The sequence below is a fragment of the Nicotiana tabacum genome, chromosome 13 (genome assembly GCF_000715075.1).
Source record: "Nicotiana tabacum cultivar K326 chromosome 13, ASM71507v2, whole genome shotgun sequence".
Taxonomy (NCBI): Eukaryota; Viridiplantae; Streptophyta; class Magnoliopsida; order Solanales; family Solanaceae; genus Nicotiana; species Nicotiana tabacum.
Window position 1 is genome coordinate 15,979,334 of NC_134092.1, and position 15,033 is coordinate 15,994,366.

The following is a 15,033-nucleotide window of genomic DNA, read 5'->3' on the forward strand; positions in this document are numbered from 1 at the left end:
TTTTTTATGTTTAAAAAATAATTTAACTTTAAATATCTCATTTTACGCCTAATGAGATAATTTATAAATACGTAAATTTAATTAACTTATTTTAGTCAAATTTTAAAAATATTTCTTTCTTTTTTAAAAGTGTCATGATTTTTTTTATATATTTTTTTGTTCAATTTTAACTTCAAGTAGTTTACTTTTTCGCCTTGTGTCAAATACTGTTTAAAGCGTACTAAAGAAGTTGACACTCATATTCCTAAATCCTAATCCCACTATTTTATCCGAGGCAAAAGGAGTATATATTTATAGACACATATTATTGGATTAGCTACTGAATTTAGCTAAAGGAGTAGCTAAATCCCATGGAGTTCGAAACTCAAGAAGATCAGAAAGAAATTAAAGCATCACCAAATTATAACTCAGTACTCGAAATCTCCAACTCAACTAATGAGCCCAAAATGCCGAGTAATTCCGACGAATTGATACTCGACGCGCCGCTGCAAATGAGGAAACCGAAGTACAAAGAGTGTCTCAAGAACCATGCCGTCGGTATCGGTGGCCACGCCGTAGACGGCTGCGGCGAGTTCATGCCTGCCGGAGAAGATGGTACACTCGATGCCCTCAAATGCGCCGCCTGCAACTGCCACCGTAATTTCCACCGGAAAGAGACGCAACTCCACCACCTACCCTACTATGGAACCCCACCGTGTGGGTACGTTCAACATGTCTTGCCACCGCAGAGACCTTTAGCCCTGCCGTCAACTTCTGGAGGAGGTGCTGGTAATGTGTTTTTGTTTGTTATAATTAATTAAAGTAGTTCTGGGGTTTCAAAATTAGTGGGTCAAAATTTAGAGTTTAATTTTTATATATTAATGGAGTAAAAAAAATGTTGTACTAATTACATGTAAATCCCTAAGTTAAACATAATTAATAATCTGATAAAAATAAAAATTAATGTGTTATAATAAGTAAATTTGACATTGTTAGTTTGGAAAAAGAATTGCACTATCAGATACTCCATCGGTCTCAAACTATCTGTCGTATTTTTGTTTTACATGCTCTTTGAGAAAATAATAATTAGGAGGTATTTTTGACTATTTTATCCTTATTTATGTCTTCTTGGTATTTAAAAATTATAATATTACCCCATAATTGAGGTGTTTGTAGTATTCAAGAACATTTACTACTAAGGGTAAAATAGGAAAAAAAAAATTCTTGAACTTATAAATTGACAAATAATTTGAGATACTTATTTTTAGAAATCATAAATTTGAGACAGAAGTATTACATGTAATTTAAATCTTAAAATTAATATGTATGTAGACTATTTTAAAGCTTTCTAGAGTAATAAATTTAGAACGACTTTTAAAGCTACTATAATCCTTCCCAAAATTACTACAAGTCGTTCTAAAATTACTACTCAACGTACGTAATCTGTTTAAAATTAGTACTCATCTGATTTCTACTTTTTCCACTCTCAAAAACAACAGGTGGTGGATATAGGGAGGATCAAGAAGAGTTGTGCAACCCTAATAACAGTGTGACAAAGAAGAGATTTAGGACGAGATTCAACCAAGAACAAAAGGAGAAAATGCTGGAACTGGCTGAGAAATTAGGGTGGCGAATTCAGAGACAAGATGAAGGAGTTGTGCAGCAGTTGTGTAATGAGATTTGTACCAAAAGGCATGTTTTCAAAGTTTGGATGCATAATAACAAACTTACACTTGGTAAGAAAACCCTAATACAAAGTACAAACCCTTAATTAGTCCCAACTCAAGAAAGAAGCTGAAAAAGAAGAAGAATAAGATAAAACACCCAAAAAAAAATATTTTTAAGGTACTTTCATTATAGGGGTAAGGTCTGCGTACGTACTACCTTCTCCAGACTCCACTTGTAAGAATATATTGGATATGTTGTTATGTCGTTGTTTCTAGAAGAACAAGTAAAAAGAGTACGTCAGAAGAGGAAGACGAAATTTATTTGAGATGCTGGTTGAGAGTGTTTTCTCCTTTCTGAGAAGTACTTCGTAATTTTTTGGCCAAAGCTTTTGGTCTTTTCTTCTATAGTTTCACTTGTTTTCTTGGAAATATATATCAATATATGTTTAGGTGGGAATGTTGAATGCCTCATTATATATCTAATTTTGTCCTGACTATGAGTTTATGAATGGATTAAAGGGTATTCGTTACATTTATTCTGAGCTTCATCTTTTAAAGAGATGACTTGTTGCAAGCTGCTTATAACATTCTTGATCAAACTTCTGGTTGGAAAGTTTGCTTGTTCTGACTATTAACGAAGTATATGATACTATCTCCGTTTCAATTTACGTGAACCTGTTTGAGTGGGCATGGAGTTTAAGAAAAAATAAAGACTTTTGTAATTTGTGATCCTAAACAAATCAAAAAGGGGTCCAGAGTATTTGTGTGGTTATAAATGCTTCTCATTAAGGGTAGAATTAGAAGTTTAATTTAAATTGCATCCAAATTTAGAAAGGGGCCATTCTTTTTGGAACGGACAAAAAAATAAATAGGTTCACATAAACTGAAACGGAGTGACTAAGTTAAATTTATGTGAAGCCTAATTAGTGAAAAGAGTTAGGACTATAGGATAACGCATTTTTCTGCTTTCATTGTTAACCTGTCATTTGTGTGATCATTCATGAATTTCAAGTGACCGGCTCTTTGTTCTGAATCCTTCAAATTTTGAGCTAATCTTCATGTCCTTTATCCTCTTCAAGAAGATGGTAATTGAATGGGAAATGGAGGTAAGAAAGTGGAGGGAAAGTGAACTCTCTTTTTTTTATATTGAGAAAGTACTTCTTTTGGTGTTGAAAGGGTTGGAAAGAAAGTAAGTCTCGCGCCGTCATCGTTATCGCTCGGCTTCGGCTTCGGTTAACGATTGATTGATTGATTAATTTTTTGAACAAAATTTTTTTCAATTATTTAATTAATTAATTAACTAAAATTTAATCCGGAATAGCCCATGACCCGCGACATGTATTTCAAAAAAATTCTGATCTTCTTCTTCTGCACAAAATTTTTCAATGTGTTTTACAACCATTGAGTGGTTCGCATTTCATAAGAGTTTTTGGTACCAATACACCGGTGAGTTAAATCATTCTATCCTGAGAGGATAATATTCAAGCATCTCGGATACTTGAGGAGAATAATTTTTTAAGGGCACACTATGCATTTAGTGGGCTCGATTTATTTCGAAATTATTTTCAGATATTATTTCGACATTCTGTTGCTGCTAACTTTCTGTTTCTTATTTCTATTTCAAAAAGTTTACTGTTTCATTATTCATTAATATAGTAATACAGATTGGCTAACACTTTAAGCTTTAAATGTGTCATGCCATTATAAGCAGGATACTCCTTTCGGACTTCGGTTCTAAATATTTATCATTTTGTCAAACTGAAATTCATTTATTATTAAATTTACCTTCAATTCATTTAGTGTATACAAATAAAAGATCATTTTTTGACAAATACTCTTATACTCCTAATTAATAAGGTTAATTACATGTCTTTGAGAAGGGGAATTTTGGAGCAATGCTAAAGTTGTCTCTGTGTGATCTATTGGTCACGAGTTCGAGCCGTGGAACCAGTCACTTATAATGTTTGCATTTGGATGTGTTGTCTACATCACACTGCCTTAGGGTGCGGCTATTCTTCGAACCCTGTATAAATACAGTATATTTTGTGCACCGAACTGTTTTTATTTTTTATTTTTAAAACATATGTCTTTGTCGAAAGATGTAGACAGAAAATATGGTGCGTCTTAATTCCGATTCATAGATGTTTCCTGAATTGCATTTACCATCTTCCAGTCACGACAATGAATACACGTTTCCATTTTTTTAAGTGCGGAAATATTCTTCTTTTTTTTTTTTTAATATTTTGTAAAATCAGACACAAAAGAACTAAATATGTTTAATTATAGAGGGCTGTGAAGTGTACCTAGGGAAAGGAAGAACTAAATATGTTTAATTCATATTTTACGGAAATATTGTTGTCTTGACCTCAAATTAATTTATGCCTTTTAGAGTACTACTCCCTCCGTTCACTTTTACTTGACACGTTTTGACTTTTCACGTCCCTTAAAAAATAATAGATGAAGTGCATAATTTATCATAATACCTATATTAATTGATGCATATTTTGTTGAATTTGAGAAAATGATTTGAAATGAGTAATAAATACTGTGGGTATAATAGAAAAATAAATTTGTCATTCTCTTGATATGCATAAAGTGACAAATAAAAATAAAAAATTATTTTTAATATATATGTCAAGTAAAAATATACGGAGTACAATTTTTCTTGGGAAGGAAAATGTCGATACTGCAACAATAACTGCGAGGAAAACTCAAGTGCAATTGTTGGTAACTTGGTGAAGTACACATACATTTCAGAAAGTTGATTGATAGATCCAAAGCTTGATCAGAAATTCCATTTCTCTTTTTCTTCTTTTTGAACATCATCATTTTCTTCTTATTCCAAAATCGGAACCAAAATATTGTTTTTTCGGATTCAAAGCACAAAAATAGGTGAAAATATATCTGAGTATTATTTTATATATAACGCGATTATTCATCGCACTATATCTTAACAACACGTTTGTCCGTTAAGATATAACGCGGTCAATATATTCGTTAAATTTGAACTTTAAATTGACGGGCGGTATAACGCATATGCAAGTATATGCGCTATACCTATATAAAAAAAATGGGCCCGTCTTCTTCCCCGACCAGACAGAAATCGAAAAACAAAAAATGGTCCCCCCCCCCCCCCCCCAAATATTTTTTAACCAAAAAATTCTATTGGAGCCCACTCGTCCCCCAAAAATTGTGTCTTCTCCGTATTTTAGCAAGCTAACACCGGATCTAAGGCGTTGTCGTGTAGTGGATCTCGTCCATTGCTCGTTTCAGCTCCCAAATCATCAATTTTTTACATTTCAAAAAATTTTAAATTGAGGTATTCTGACTTACTTTTTGGTAAAACTCATGTATATAAAATGCTTATTAATTCTTTTTTACTGTGGTCTATTTTTTTTTTATCGTTTTGTGATTTAATTAATTTTTTATTTTTTATCCGAATTAGTTTATTTATGTGCTAAAAAATTAGTAAAAAATATATATTGTTATTTTATGAATAATTATTGTTATGTGTGATTTTATTGTTGTACGTATATTAATATGTGACTTTATTATTGTTTAGTACCCTTTAGTGTTATGTTGTGCCCTTAATTATTATGTAGTGTCATTTAGCGTAGTAAAGCTGATAATAAATTTTAACTTATGGTAGTTGACTTTGTTTACATTTAGAGTAGTGTTACTTTAGTGCTCTTTAAGATTTCAATATGTAGAATAAAAACTTTGTGCTCTCCTTAACAAACTCAGATAGAGTACTCAATTATGGATTTAATGTATCAATAGATAATTATCAAATATTAGATAGGAATCATAAAATAATCAGTTATCGGGAAATTTGAGCAAAATATGACAGTTAACAAATAAACCGTTACGAATGTAGTAAATTTAATATTATTTACTATTAAGTTTGTAGTATTTTTTATATGATTAATTATTGAATATATCTTGATTACTTATGAAATTTTATTATATAATTCTGTTATAATTCAAAAATAACTTTAAAAGATGGTAGTTCAAACAAAACCCTGCAGAATTTTAGTAAACAACTGTTGGAAACTAACATATTAAATATTAATATAGAAAATTTATCAACCTAAGTATTTGTTATATGAATAATTACTTAATTATCTTTTTAGTTATTGAAATTAATCATTTAATTCTCTATTAACCCCAAAAATATTTGGAAAATAAATGATAGTTCAAACACAAACCCTCTCGAATTTTAGTCAACAAACGTAAGAAAATAACATAAAAACAACAATATAGAAAATTTGTCAAACTAAGTATTTTGATATGAATATTTATTAATTATATCATGTATAATTATGAAAAATAATTATTTAATTCTATTATACCCAAAAATAGCTGAGTAAGAAACAAACATATAAATAATAAACAAACATATAAAATAATGTAAGAAACTAACATATAAAATAATAATATAGAAAATGTATCAACCTAAGTAATAATATAGAAAAAATATCAATTAAATATTAATATAAAAGATATTACAATATATTTAAAGATGTTAAATAATTAAATAGAAAAATACTTTAATTAATATTGTTCAATTTACAAACATCGTCATGGAGGTTCCCTCTATGCATCCCAGACCTACATCTCGAGAGCTATTGTTGCTACAGGGCAACCATAGGTCTTCACACACCTGAGATGGGCAGTGTTTGTCCCAGATATTTCGCCCCAGACATATAGACGATATGTGGGAGTTCATTAGGGACCACTCACTGCATCCCCGTATAGTTAGACGCCTTCAGGGTACGAGTTTCTACAGGATCATAGAGATCGGTCGGTTGCAGTTCGACTGGGTGTTGATCACGGCTATGTTAGAGCGGTGGCGACCGGAGACGCACATGTTTCATCTACCCATCGACGAGGCTACCATTACGCTTGAGGACGTGGAGGTTCTTTTCGGGCTGCCTGATGATGGTATACATGTAGCTTACCCGCATGCTCTTAGAGACTATACGGGAGTGGATTACCTTCATATGTTGTAGGGGCTCACCGGACTACATTGAGTGGGGCCAATCGATTGCAGTTGATGCCTGTTCGGCAGCATCTTGTGGCGATGTACACGGAGATTACTGATGATTCACCGCCAGAGGATATCGACCGGTACAGAGATTGTTGCTGTTGATGTTTGGTGGTATACTGTTCCCGAATACTTCGGGAAACCTAGTCAGCTTCCGATTTCTACATCATCTGGAGCGGCTAGATGATTTATATGGTTATAGCTGGGGTGCAACTATTCTAGTTAATCTATATAGGCAGATGTGTTGGGCGTGCATGGGAAAAAGTAAGTTACATAGGGAAGAATAATTTTTGTGATAACTTTTTGGCTCATTTTATAACTCTTTGCCCACTAGTTGGCATGATATTGTTCAAATTGTTCTTATTAAGAAGTGAAATTTATCCATCTTGATTATAAGTTCCATGTATGTTAGTTTTTGTTAAAAATAATTCTTGTATTTACTTTTATCATCTAGAACTTGCACGATTGGTCTTTCAATGCTAATGTTAATTATGTTTGGTTGGAGGGATGAACTTAGGCATTCTTTGTGATCTTTAAAAAAGCCTCTTTCGCCTTTCGAGCCTACCATTGCATAAATACTATCACTAGTTAATCCCATTTGAGCCTTTAACCTTTACTTTGACTACCTCATTACAAAACTTTACCTTTTTTGTGAAATAATTCCCTCTTTTGAACTCGTCCCTCCTTGAATGTTAAGAATGAGGCTAAAAGTCTAAGTTGGGGGTGTTGGTGTTAATTTGGAAATGGTGAAGATGTACATTGTGTGTAGAAGCATATACCTCAAAGTTATTTATATGAAGATATTCAAGCTCCAAAAGAAAATAGTTGTATAAAATGAAAAAGAAAAAAAATATGGAGTCTTGAGAAAATTAGAGAGGTGCTTTAAGGTGGTTCTATGTTGGTAACTAGATGGCAATAAGGGCTATGTGATTTAAAAAGAAGCAAAGTGCAAAAAGAAAAGACAAATGTGAGTAGTGTTCAAGGAGGGTGTAGTCACTTGTATCCCAAATATTTATCCTACCCTTCCCTAAGCCTACATTACAAGCTTAAAAAGTCCTTATGGGATCTCCAACTGAATGTTCTTGAATAGGCGGTGAATTAAAATAAGGGCAAGTTTATGATATGATATTTTGTAACACTTGAAATTCTTTGTTTGGAGTGAGTGTCTTTGTACATTTGTCCCTTGTGTTGTTGTTGTAAATATGATAATTTTGGGACTTTCTTTCTTGTGAGGGCACGTGGATTATAATGGATTGGTGACATTGATAGATTTCGAATTGAGTAAATTGAGCATATGCAGTAGACTAGTGCTTTTGAGTCACTTCTTGAGGCTTGGTTGTTGTCACTTAATTATTTTGAAACTCCATTGCATTCTTGAGATTGTTTTAAACGAGGGAGTTGTTTGGTTGAAGTTCACATGCTTGAGCATAATTATTAGTGCCAACCAAAATTATAAGTGTTGTGCTTAATCAGAGAATATGATTTGAAGATGATAGCGATGCTAGTTGAGCTTTAAATGTTAGAGCCTCATTGAATTTTTGGTTTTTATTTGCTTGAGGACAAGAAAAAGCTTTAAGTTGGGGGTATTGATGAGTCGGGATTTTACCACTCATCATAGTCTCTATTCTTTAGTTTTTGTGTGCTTTAATTATAAAATAAGATAATTTATGGTGTGCATTGCAAGATTTTTAGGTACCATGAACCTTGAAAAGAGTTGAGATCAAATGAAGTAAAATTGTGCAAAAAGAGTAAAAGAAGTGAAAATATTTCCAGTGAAATTACATCTGCGCAGGCAGGTCCGCATCTGCAGAATGAGACTTGCAGGACAAAAATCGCATCTGCGATTGATAAACCGCTTCTGTGGTCACGCTTCTGCGCTTGAAGACCGCTTCTGCGGACGCGCTTCTGCGTCCTTTTAGCCGCTTCTGCAAAATAGTCGTTCTCCACTTGGGACTTGAAGATTTGAAGCTTTTGGTTGAGAATTTCTCACCCATTTATGTTCATTTCTTCATTTTCTTGCTTTGTATTGTATATCTAAGTATGTAGTATTTTTTCCAACACTTGAATCTTGTTTATGGGAATATTTGTACTTAAAGTGTGGATTAAATATCTTGTTGTGCTTATGTATTGAACGATTTTTATTTATTATGAAATGAGTTATTGTTTCTTTAATTATTCTTGTTCTTTAATGTTTTCAAAGGGATTAGCTAACCCTAGGGATCGCCCATTAACTTCGAATTGATTTTGAAAAAAGATAATTTGGGGTTGGGGAAGATAAATTAACAAGAACTTGAGGTGTTAACCCTCACTTTATAGATTCTACCTAGGTATAGGATTGAACTACTTGTAACCATATTCGGGTATGCTTAATTATTATTTTAGGGATAATTCAATTAGGAAGTCTTGTTAGTCTTCGAAAGAAGCTAACATAAAATTATTACCCGAGGCTAATTAACATAAACTCGCTCATATTTGTAAAATCGTGAAATAAATTGGATCGTTACTTGAGTGTAATTCCCAATGCATCCATGCTTGTAGTCATTGATCATTTTATTTGCTTTCTAGGTTAGTTTACATTTTTGTAATTAGTTATAAATATTTTCTCAAAACCTTTCTAAGTGTTTGGCTTAGAATAACAAGTGAAAATTCTCTTACACGCCTAATCGCCTACATATTGTTCTCTATGGTATTCGACCCCGACTCATAGTTAGGTAAATTATATTGCATGCGACCGTATCCATTTACTTTTTAGTAGTGGATTTGGACGTCATCACTTAGCATAAATTTAAATTCGTTACCAATTAAAGATAATACATGACACATACAACATAAAAATAAACTACTATAATAAACGCATCCATGTGTTTGTTTAGTCACTATCGCCCATTATTCTATGCTTCAACCACTTAAATTTCTCTTCTAATCGATTTTTTTCTTCTTCTGCCTCTTTTATTTCTCCTTCACTGCGGCAAGTTATTCTTGTAGTTTCAAGATTTGGAGTTCGTATTCACCAATCAGATTCCAAATATTTAGCAAACATGATTTGTAGTATTCCTGGTTAATGGGTTCATCATACCATTCTTCAAAACCACATTGATTTTCGTCCTACTGTCACGACCCGGAATTCTCACTTTCGGGACCGTAATGGCGCATAACATTTCACTCGCTAGGCAAGCCAACGTTAGAGAAATTCTTAAATCAATTTCTTAAAACAGTTCAAATAAATAAACCAATTAAACTGGGATGAAATAAAATGAAGTACGAAGTAGCATAATAACCAGCATATCTAAATACAACCCGGATCTGGAGTCACAATTACACGAGCTTCTAGAAGTTCTACAAACAGAGTCTGAAATAAATACAATTGTTTCGAATGGAATGAACAGTAAATACGAAAAGAGGAAAGGGACTTCAAGGTCTGCAGATGCCAGTAGATCTATCTCGAGTCTCCAAATATGCCAATCCGAGCTAATGCACCTCATGTACAGCTGGGGCCAGTACCAAAATCTGCACAAAAAGTGCAGAGTGTAGTATGAGTACAATTGATCCAATATATTATGTAAGTGTCGAGCCTAACCTCGACGAGGTAGTGACGAGTCGATGACAGGATATACGTGCAGATCTGCCCGGGATACCTAAAAAGAAAATATACGTGCAACATAACAACAAATAGAGATTAAACACTTACGATTGGGAGGGGACATGCGAAAGGGGGTAGAAGATACAGTAACTACAATAGGAAATGACAACATGAGACAGTCAAAAAAACCATCAACCAATGAAAACGGATAAACATAATGAATAAAGATGGCACGGCATCAACCATCGTGCTTTTACTCGCAAAATTACCTAATAATAATAATGGCACGCCATCACCCTTCGTGCTTTTACTTTCAATCTCACCATGAAATAATAATAATGGCATGGCATCACCCTTCGTGCTTTTACTTTCAATCTCACCGTGAAATAATAATAATGGCACGGTATCACCATTCGTGCTTTAACTTTTAATCTCTCCATGAAACGATAAATATGGCACGACATCACCCTTCGTGCTTTAACACTCTCCCTTACCGTGTAGCAATGCATATAAACATTTGGGAGATAGAATAGGCAAGAATAAACTTTACGTCAATAATGGTTCCAAAATACCAAACCTCAACTTCCAAAAATATTCAATCATCACAAATAGTTCATAAATGCGGAAAGAACGATCAATTAATTAATAAAGTAGTCTAAGCATGGATATCATAATCACAGAAGAAAATAAATTACAAGTAAATAAGTCTCACCCGCATGCTTTAACCCAACAACAACGCATAAGTACTCGTCACCTCACATATACGTTGTACCCACACATTTAAACACGTAGCAAATAGGCAAACAAGTCCTAATCCCTCAAGTCAAGGTTAACCATGATACTTACCTCACTCCGCAGTCAACTCAGAGCTTTACCGGGGCCTTTCCTCTAGAATAAGCCTCTGAACAAACCAAATCTAACAAATTATTAACCAAACTATTCAAAATAAGCCTTAGGAACTACCCACGAATGAAAGAGGTTCAATTTAGGTTTTTATTGAAAAAGTCAACAAAAGTTAACCTTTTGCCTGCTTGGTCAAAATCCCGAAATTCGGACCAAAACCCGACTACCCATTCACCCCGAGATCGGTTATGTAATGTTTTTCGAACTCCGACCTTAATTCGAGGTATAAATTCCAATTTTACTAAAATCTCTAATTCTACCCAAATCCCCAATTTCTACCATGAAAATCATAGATTTAAGGTTGAAATCTTATGAAATGTAGTGGGTAATCGAAAGAAAGTAGGTTAGAGTAACTTACCAATGAATTGAGGAAGAAAAGCTCTTGGAAAAATCGCCTCTAAGGTTTTTAGGGTTGAAAATTTGAAAGAATGAACCAAAATCGCGTCTAACTCAGCTTTTGACCAAGCGCAGATGTCGCAATTGCAACCTGGAGTTCGCAATTGCGAACCCCGCAAATGCGAAATTACCGACACCTCTACTATCATCGCATTTGCTATGATTTGTTCACAAATGCAAATTTGGGCCTTATCATAAATGCAAACTAGCTTCCCCCTAGTCCCCATCGCAAATACGACCTACTTGTTCGCAAATGCGAACCTGCCTCTATCGCAAATGCGGTAGAGTACTCACAAATGCAACAAACCTGCCCACCAGCCCATGCTCACAAATGCGAAGTCTTATTCGCAAATACAAGCCAGATCTCGCAAATGCGAGATCTGCGATAGAAACCAGAAGCTAAAAGGCATCAGCTATGATTCTAGGTACAACTTCACTTCACTCCGTAACCTATCCAAAACTCACGTGAGTCCTCGGGGCTCCAAACCAAACATGCACACAAGTACAAAATATCATACGAGCTCATTTGCGTAATCCAAATAACACCTAGAACTATGAATCGGACACCAAAACAAATAAAATTTTCAAGGAAACTTAAGAATTTTCATTTTAACAATCGGATGTTCGAATCATGTCAAATCAACTCCGTTTTGCACCAAGCCCCGGAATCGAAATACGGACCCGGTAGAAACAAAGTCAAACTTCGGTCAAATCTATAAATTCTTTAAACTTTTAAACTTTAAATATTTCAACAAATTCTATAACTTGAGCTAGGGACCTCCGAATTCGATTCCGGACATACGCCCAAGTCCCAAATCACGATACAGACCCATTAGGACCATCAAAATATGGATCCGAGCCCACTGGTAAAAAGGTGTAGATATCTACTCCGTATATCCGACTCAAACTCCCAAGTGGATGCCTCGACTGACTGACCTCTCCACTGCACTTGAACTGAAGGACAACTCATTGACCTCAACTGTCGGACCCGCCAGGCTAGGATAGCCACCGGTTTCACCTCATAAGTTAAATCTTTGTTGAACTGGATTGAGCTGAAGTCTAAACATATTGGACGGATCACCGTGATACTTCCAGAGCATGGACACATAGAACACTAGATGGACTGCTAATAGACTAAGTGGAAATACGAGCCTGTAGGCCACCTCACCCACTCTCTCAATAATCTCAAAGGGTTCGATATACCTAAGGCTCATCTTGCCCTTCTTTCCGAACCTCATCATACCCTTCATGGGTGAAAACCCGAAGCAAAACTCTTTCTCCGACCATGAATACAAAATCACAAACTTGACTATCGGCATAACTCTTTTTCCTAGACTGAGCTGTGTGAAGTCGATCTTGAATAATCTTGACCTTTTCCAAGGCACCCTGTACCAAATCTGTACCCAACAACCGAGTCTCCCCCGGCTCAAACCATCCAACTGGTGATCGGCACTCCCTCCCGTATAATGCCTTATAGGGAGCCATCTGAATGCTAGACTAGTAGTTATTGTTGTAGGCAAACTCGGCAAGTGGCAAGAATTGATCCCAAGAACCCCTGAAATCTATAACACAAGCGCGAAGTATATCCTCCAATATCTGAATAGTGCGCTCGGACTGTTCGTCCGTCTGGGATAAAATGTTGTGCTCAACTGAACCTGCGTACCCAACTCACGTTGTACTGACCTCTAGAAGTGCGAGGCAAACTACGTACCTCGATAAAAAATGATAGACACAGGAATACCATAAAGAGTGGACGATCTCGCGGATGTAGATCTCATCCAACCGCTCTGAAGAATAGGTAATTTACACAGGGATAAAATGCACTGACTTGGTTAGCCTATCCACAATGACCCATACTGCATTGAACTTCCTCTGAGTCTGTGGGAGTCCAACAACAAAATCCATAGTGATACGCTCCCACTTCCACTCAGGAACCTCTAACTTCTAAAGCAAACCACCGGGTCTCTGATGCTCGTACTTTAATTGCTGACAATTTAGACACCGAGCTACATATGCAACTATATCCTTATTCATCCTCCTCCAACAATAATGTTGCCGCAAGTACTGATACATCTTGACGGCGCCCCGATGAATAGAATACCGGGAACTATGGGCCTCCTCAAGAATCAACTCACAAAGTTCATCTACATTGGGCACACAAATATGACACAATGCATCCTCAAAACCCCATCATCTCCAACGGTAACCTGCTTGGCACCACCGTGCCGCACTGTGTCCCTAAGGACAAGCAAATAAGGATCATCATATTGTCACTCTCTAATGAGCTCATACAAGAACGACCGGGCAACTGTACAAGCTAGAACACGACTGGGCTGTGAAACGTCTAACCTTACAAACTGATTGGCCAAGGTCTAAACATCTGATGCAAGCGGCCTTTCACCCACTGGAATGTACGCAAGGCTGCCCATACTCACTACCTTTCTACTCAAGGCATCGATGATACAAAATGGTAATATCATAGTTTTTCAACACCCTCCAACCACCTCCTCTACCTCAAGTTGAGATCCTTGTGTTTGAAAAAATATTATAGACTCCGATGATCCATGAATACCTAGCACGACACGCCGTACAGATAGTTCCTCCAAATCTTTAGTGCATGAACAATGGCTACCAACTCTAAGTCATGAACGGATCTCTATAGCTGAAGTGGGTCTAGGCCAGTTCTGAATTGTCTCAATCTTCTTAGGATCTACCTTTATGCCCTATGCCGATACGACGTGCCTGAAGAAGGCGACTGGGTCTAACCAAAACTCGCACTTTGAATACTTGACATATAACCGGATGTCTCTCAGAGTCTGAAGTACAATCCGAAGATGTTGCTCATGATTTTCTTGATTGCAAGAGTAGATCAAGATATCATCAATAAATATAATCACGAAGGAATCCAAGTAAGTCTTGAAAACCCGATTCATCAAATCCATAAATACTGCTAGGACATTTGTCAACCCAAATGACATCACTAGAAACTCATAATGCCCATACCGAGTCCGAAAAGCTGTCTTAGGAACATCGGATGCCCTAATCTTCAACTTATGGTAGCCAGATCTCAAATCAATCTTCGAAAATACCTTGGCACCCTGAAGCTAATCAAATAAGTCATCAATCATCGGCAATGGATACTTGTTCTTGATGGTGACTTTGTTCAACTGTCAATAATCTATGCACATCCTCATCGACCTATATTTCTTCTTAACGAACAACACGGGCGCACCCCAGGGCGAGACACTAGGTCTAATGAAGCCCTTATCAAGTAAATCTTGCAACTTCTCCTTCAATTCTTTCAACTCTGGCGGGGCCATACGGTATGGCAGAATAGAAATGGGCTAAGTGCCCGGAGCCAAATCAATACAAAAGTTAATATCTCTGACGGGTGGCATCCCCGGCAGATCTGCAGGAAACACCTCTGGAAACTCACGAACAACTGGTAATGAATCCATGGA

General features: G+C 35.7%; 1 protein-coding gene across 2 annotated transcripts; it reads left to right on the forward strand.

Moving 5' to 3' along the window:
* The first annotated feature begins 204 nt into the window (after positions 1-204).
* Positions 205-2,139, forward strand: LOC107819361 (zinc-finger homeodomain protein 2-like). 2 transcript variants are annotated; one of them, XM_075229072.1, is made up of 2 exons: positions 205-762; positions 1,479-2,139. In XM_075229072.1, the coding sequence occupies exons 1-2, from the start codon at positions 351-353 to the stop codon at positions 1,748-1,750; spliced, it is 684 nt and encodes a 227-aa protein (XP_075085173.1). In that variant the 5' UTR covers positions 205-350; the 3' UTR covers positions 1,751-2,139. The 2 variants fall into 2 exon arrangements, with proteins under 2 accessions (XP_075085173.1, XP_016500955.2); XM_016645469.2 differs by having other exon boundaries at positions 209-768.
* Positions 2,140-15,033: the final 12,894 nt, after the last annotated feature.

Bases quoted from the DNA above. Each gene is read 5' to 3' on its own strand.
- LOC107819361 (XM_016645469.2), top strand. From the start codon at position 351: ATGGAGTTCGAAACTCAAGAAGATCAGAAAGAAATTAAAGCATCACCA. The intron at 769-1,478 runs GTAATGTGTTTT...CAAAAACAACAG, and splicing joins AACTTCTGGAGGAGGTGCTG to GTGGTGGATATAGGGAGGAT.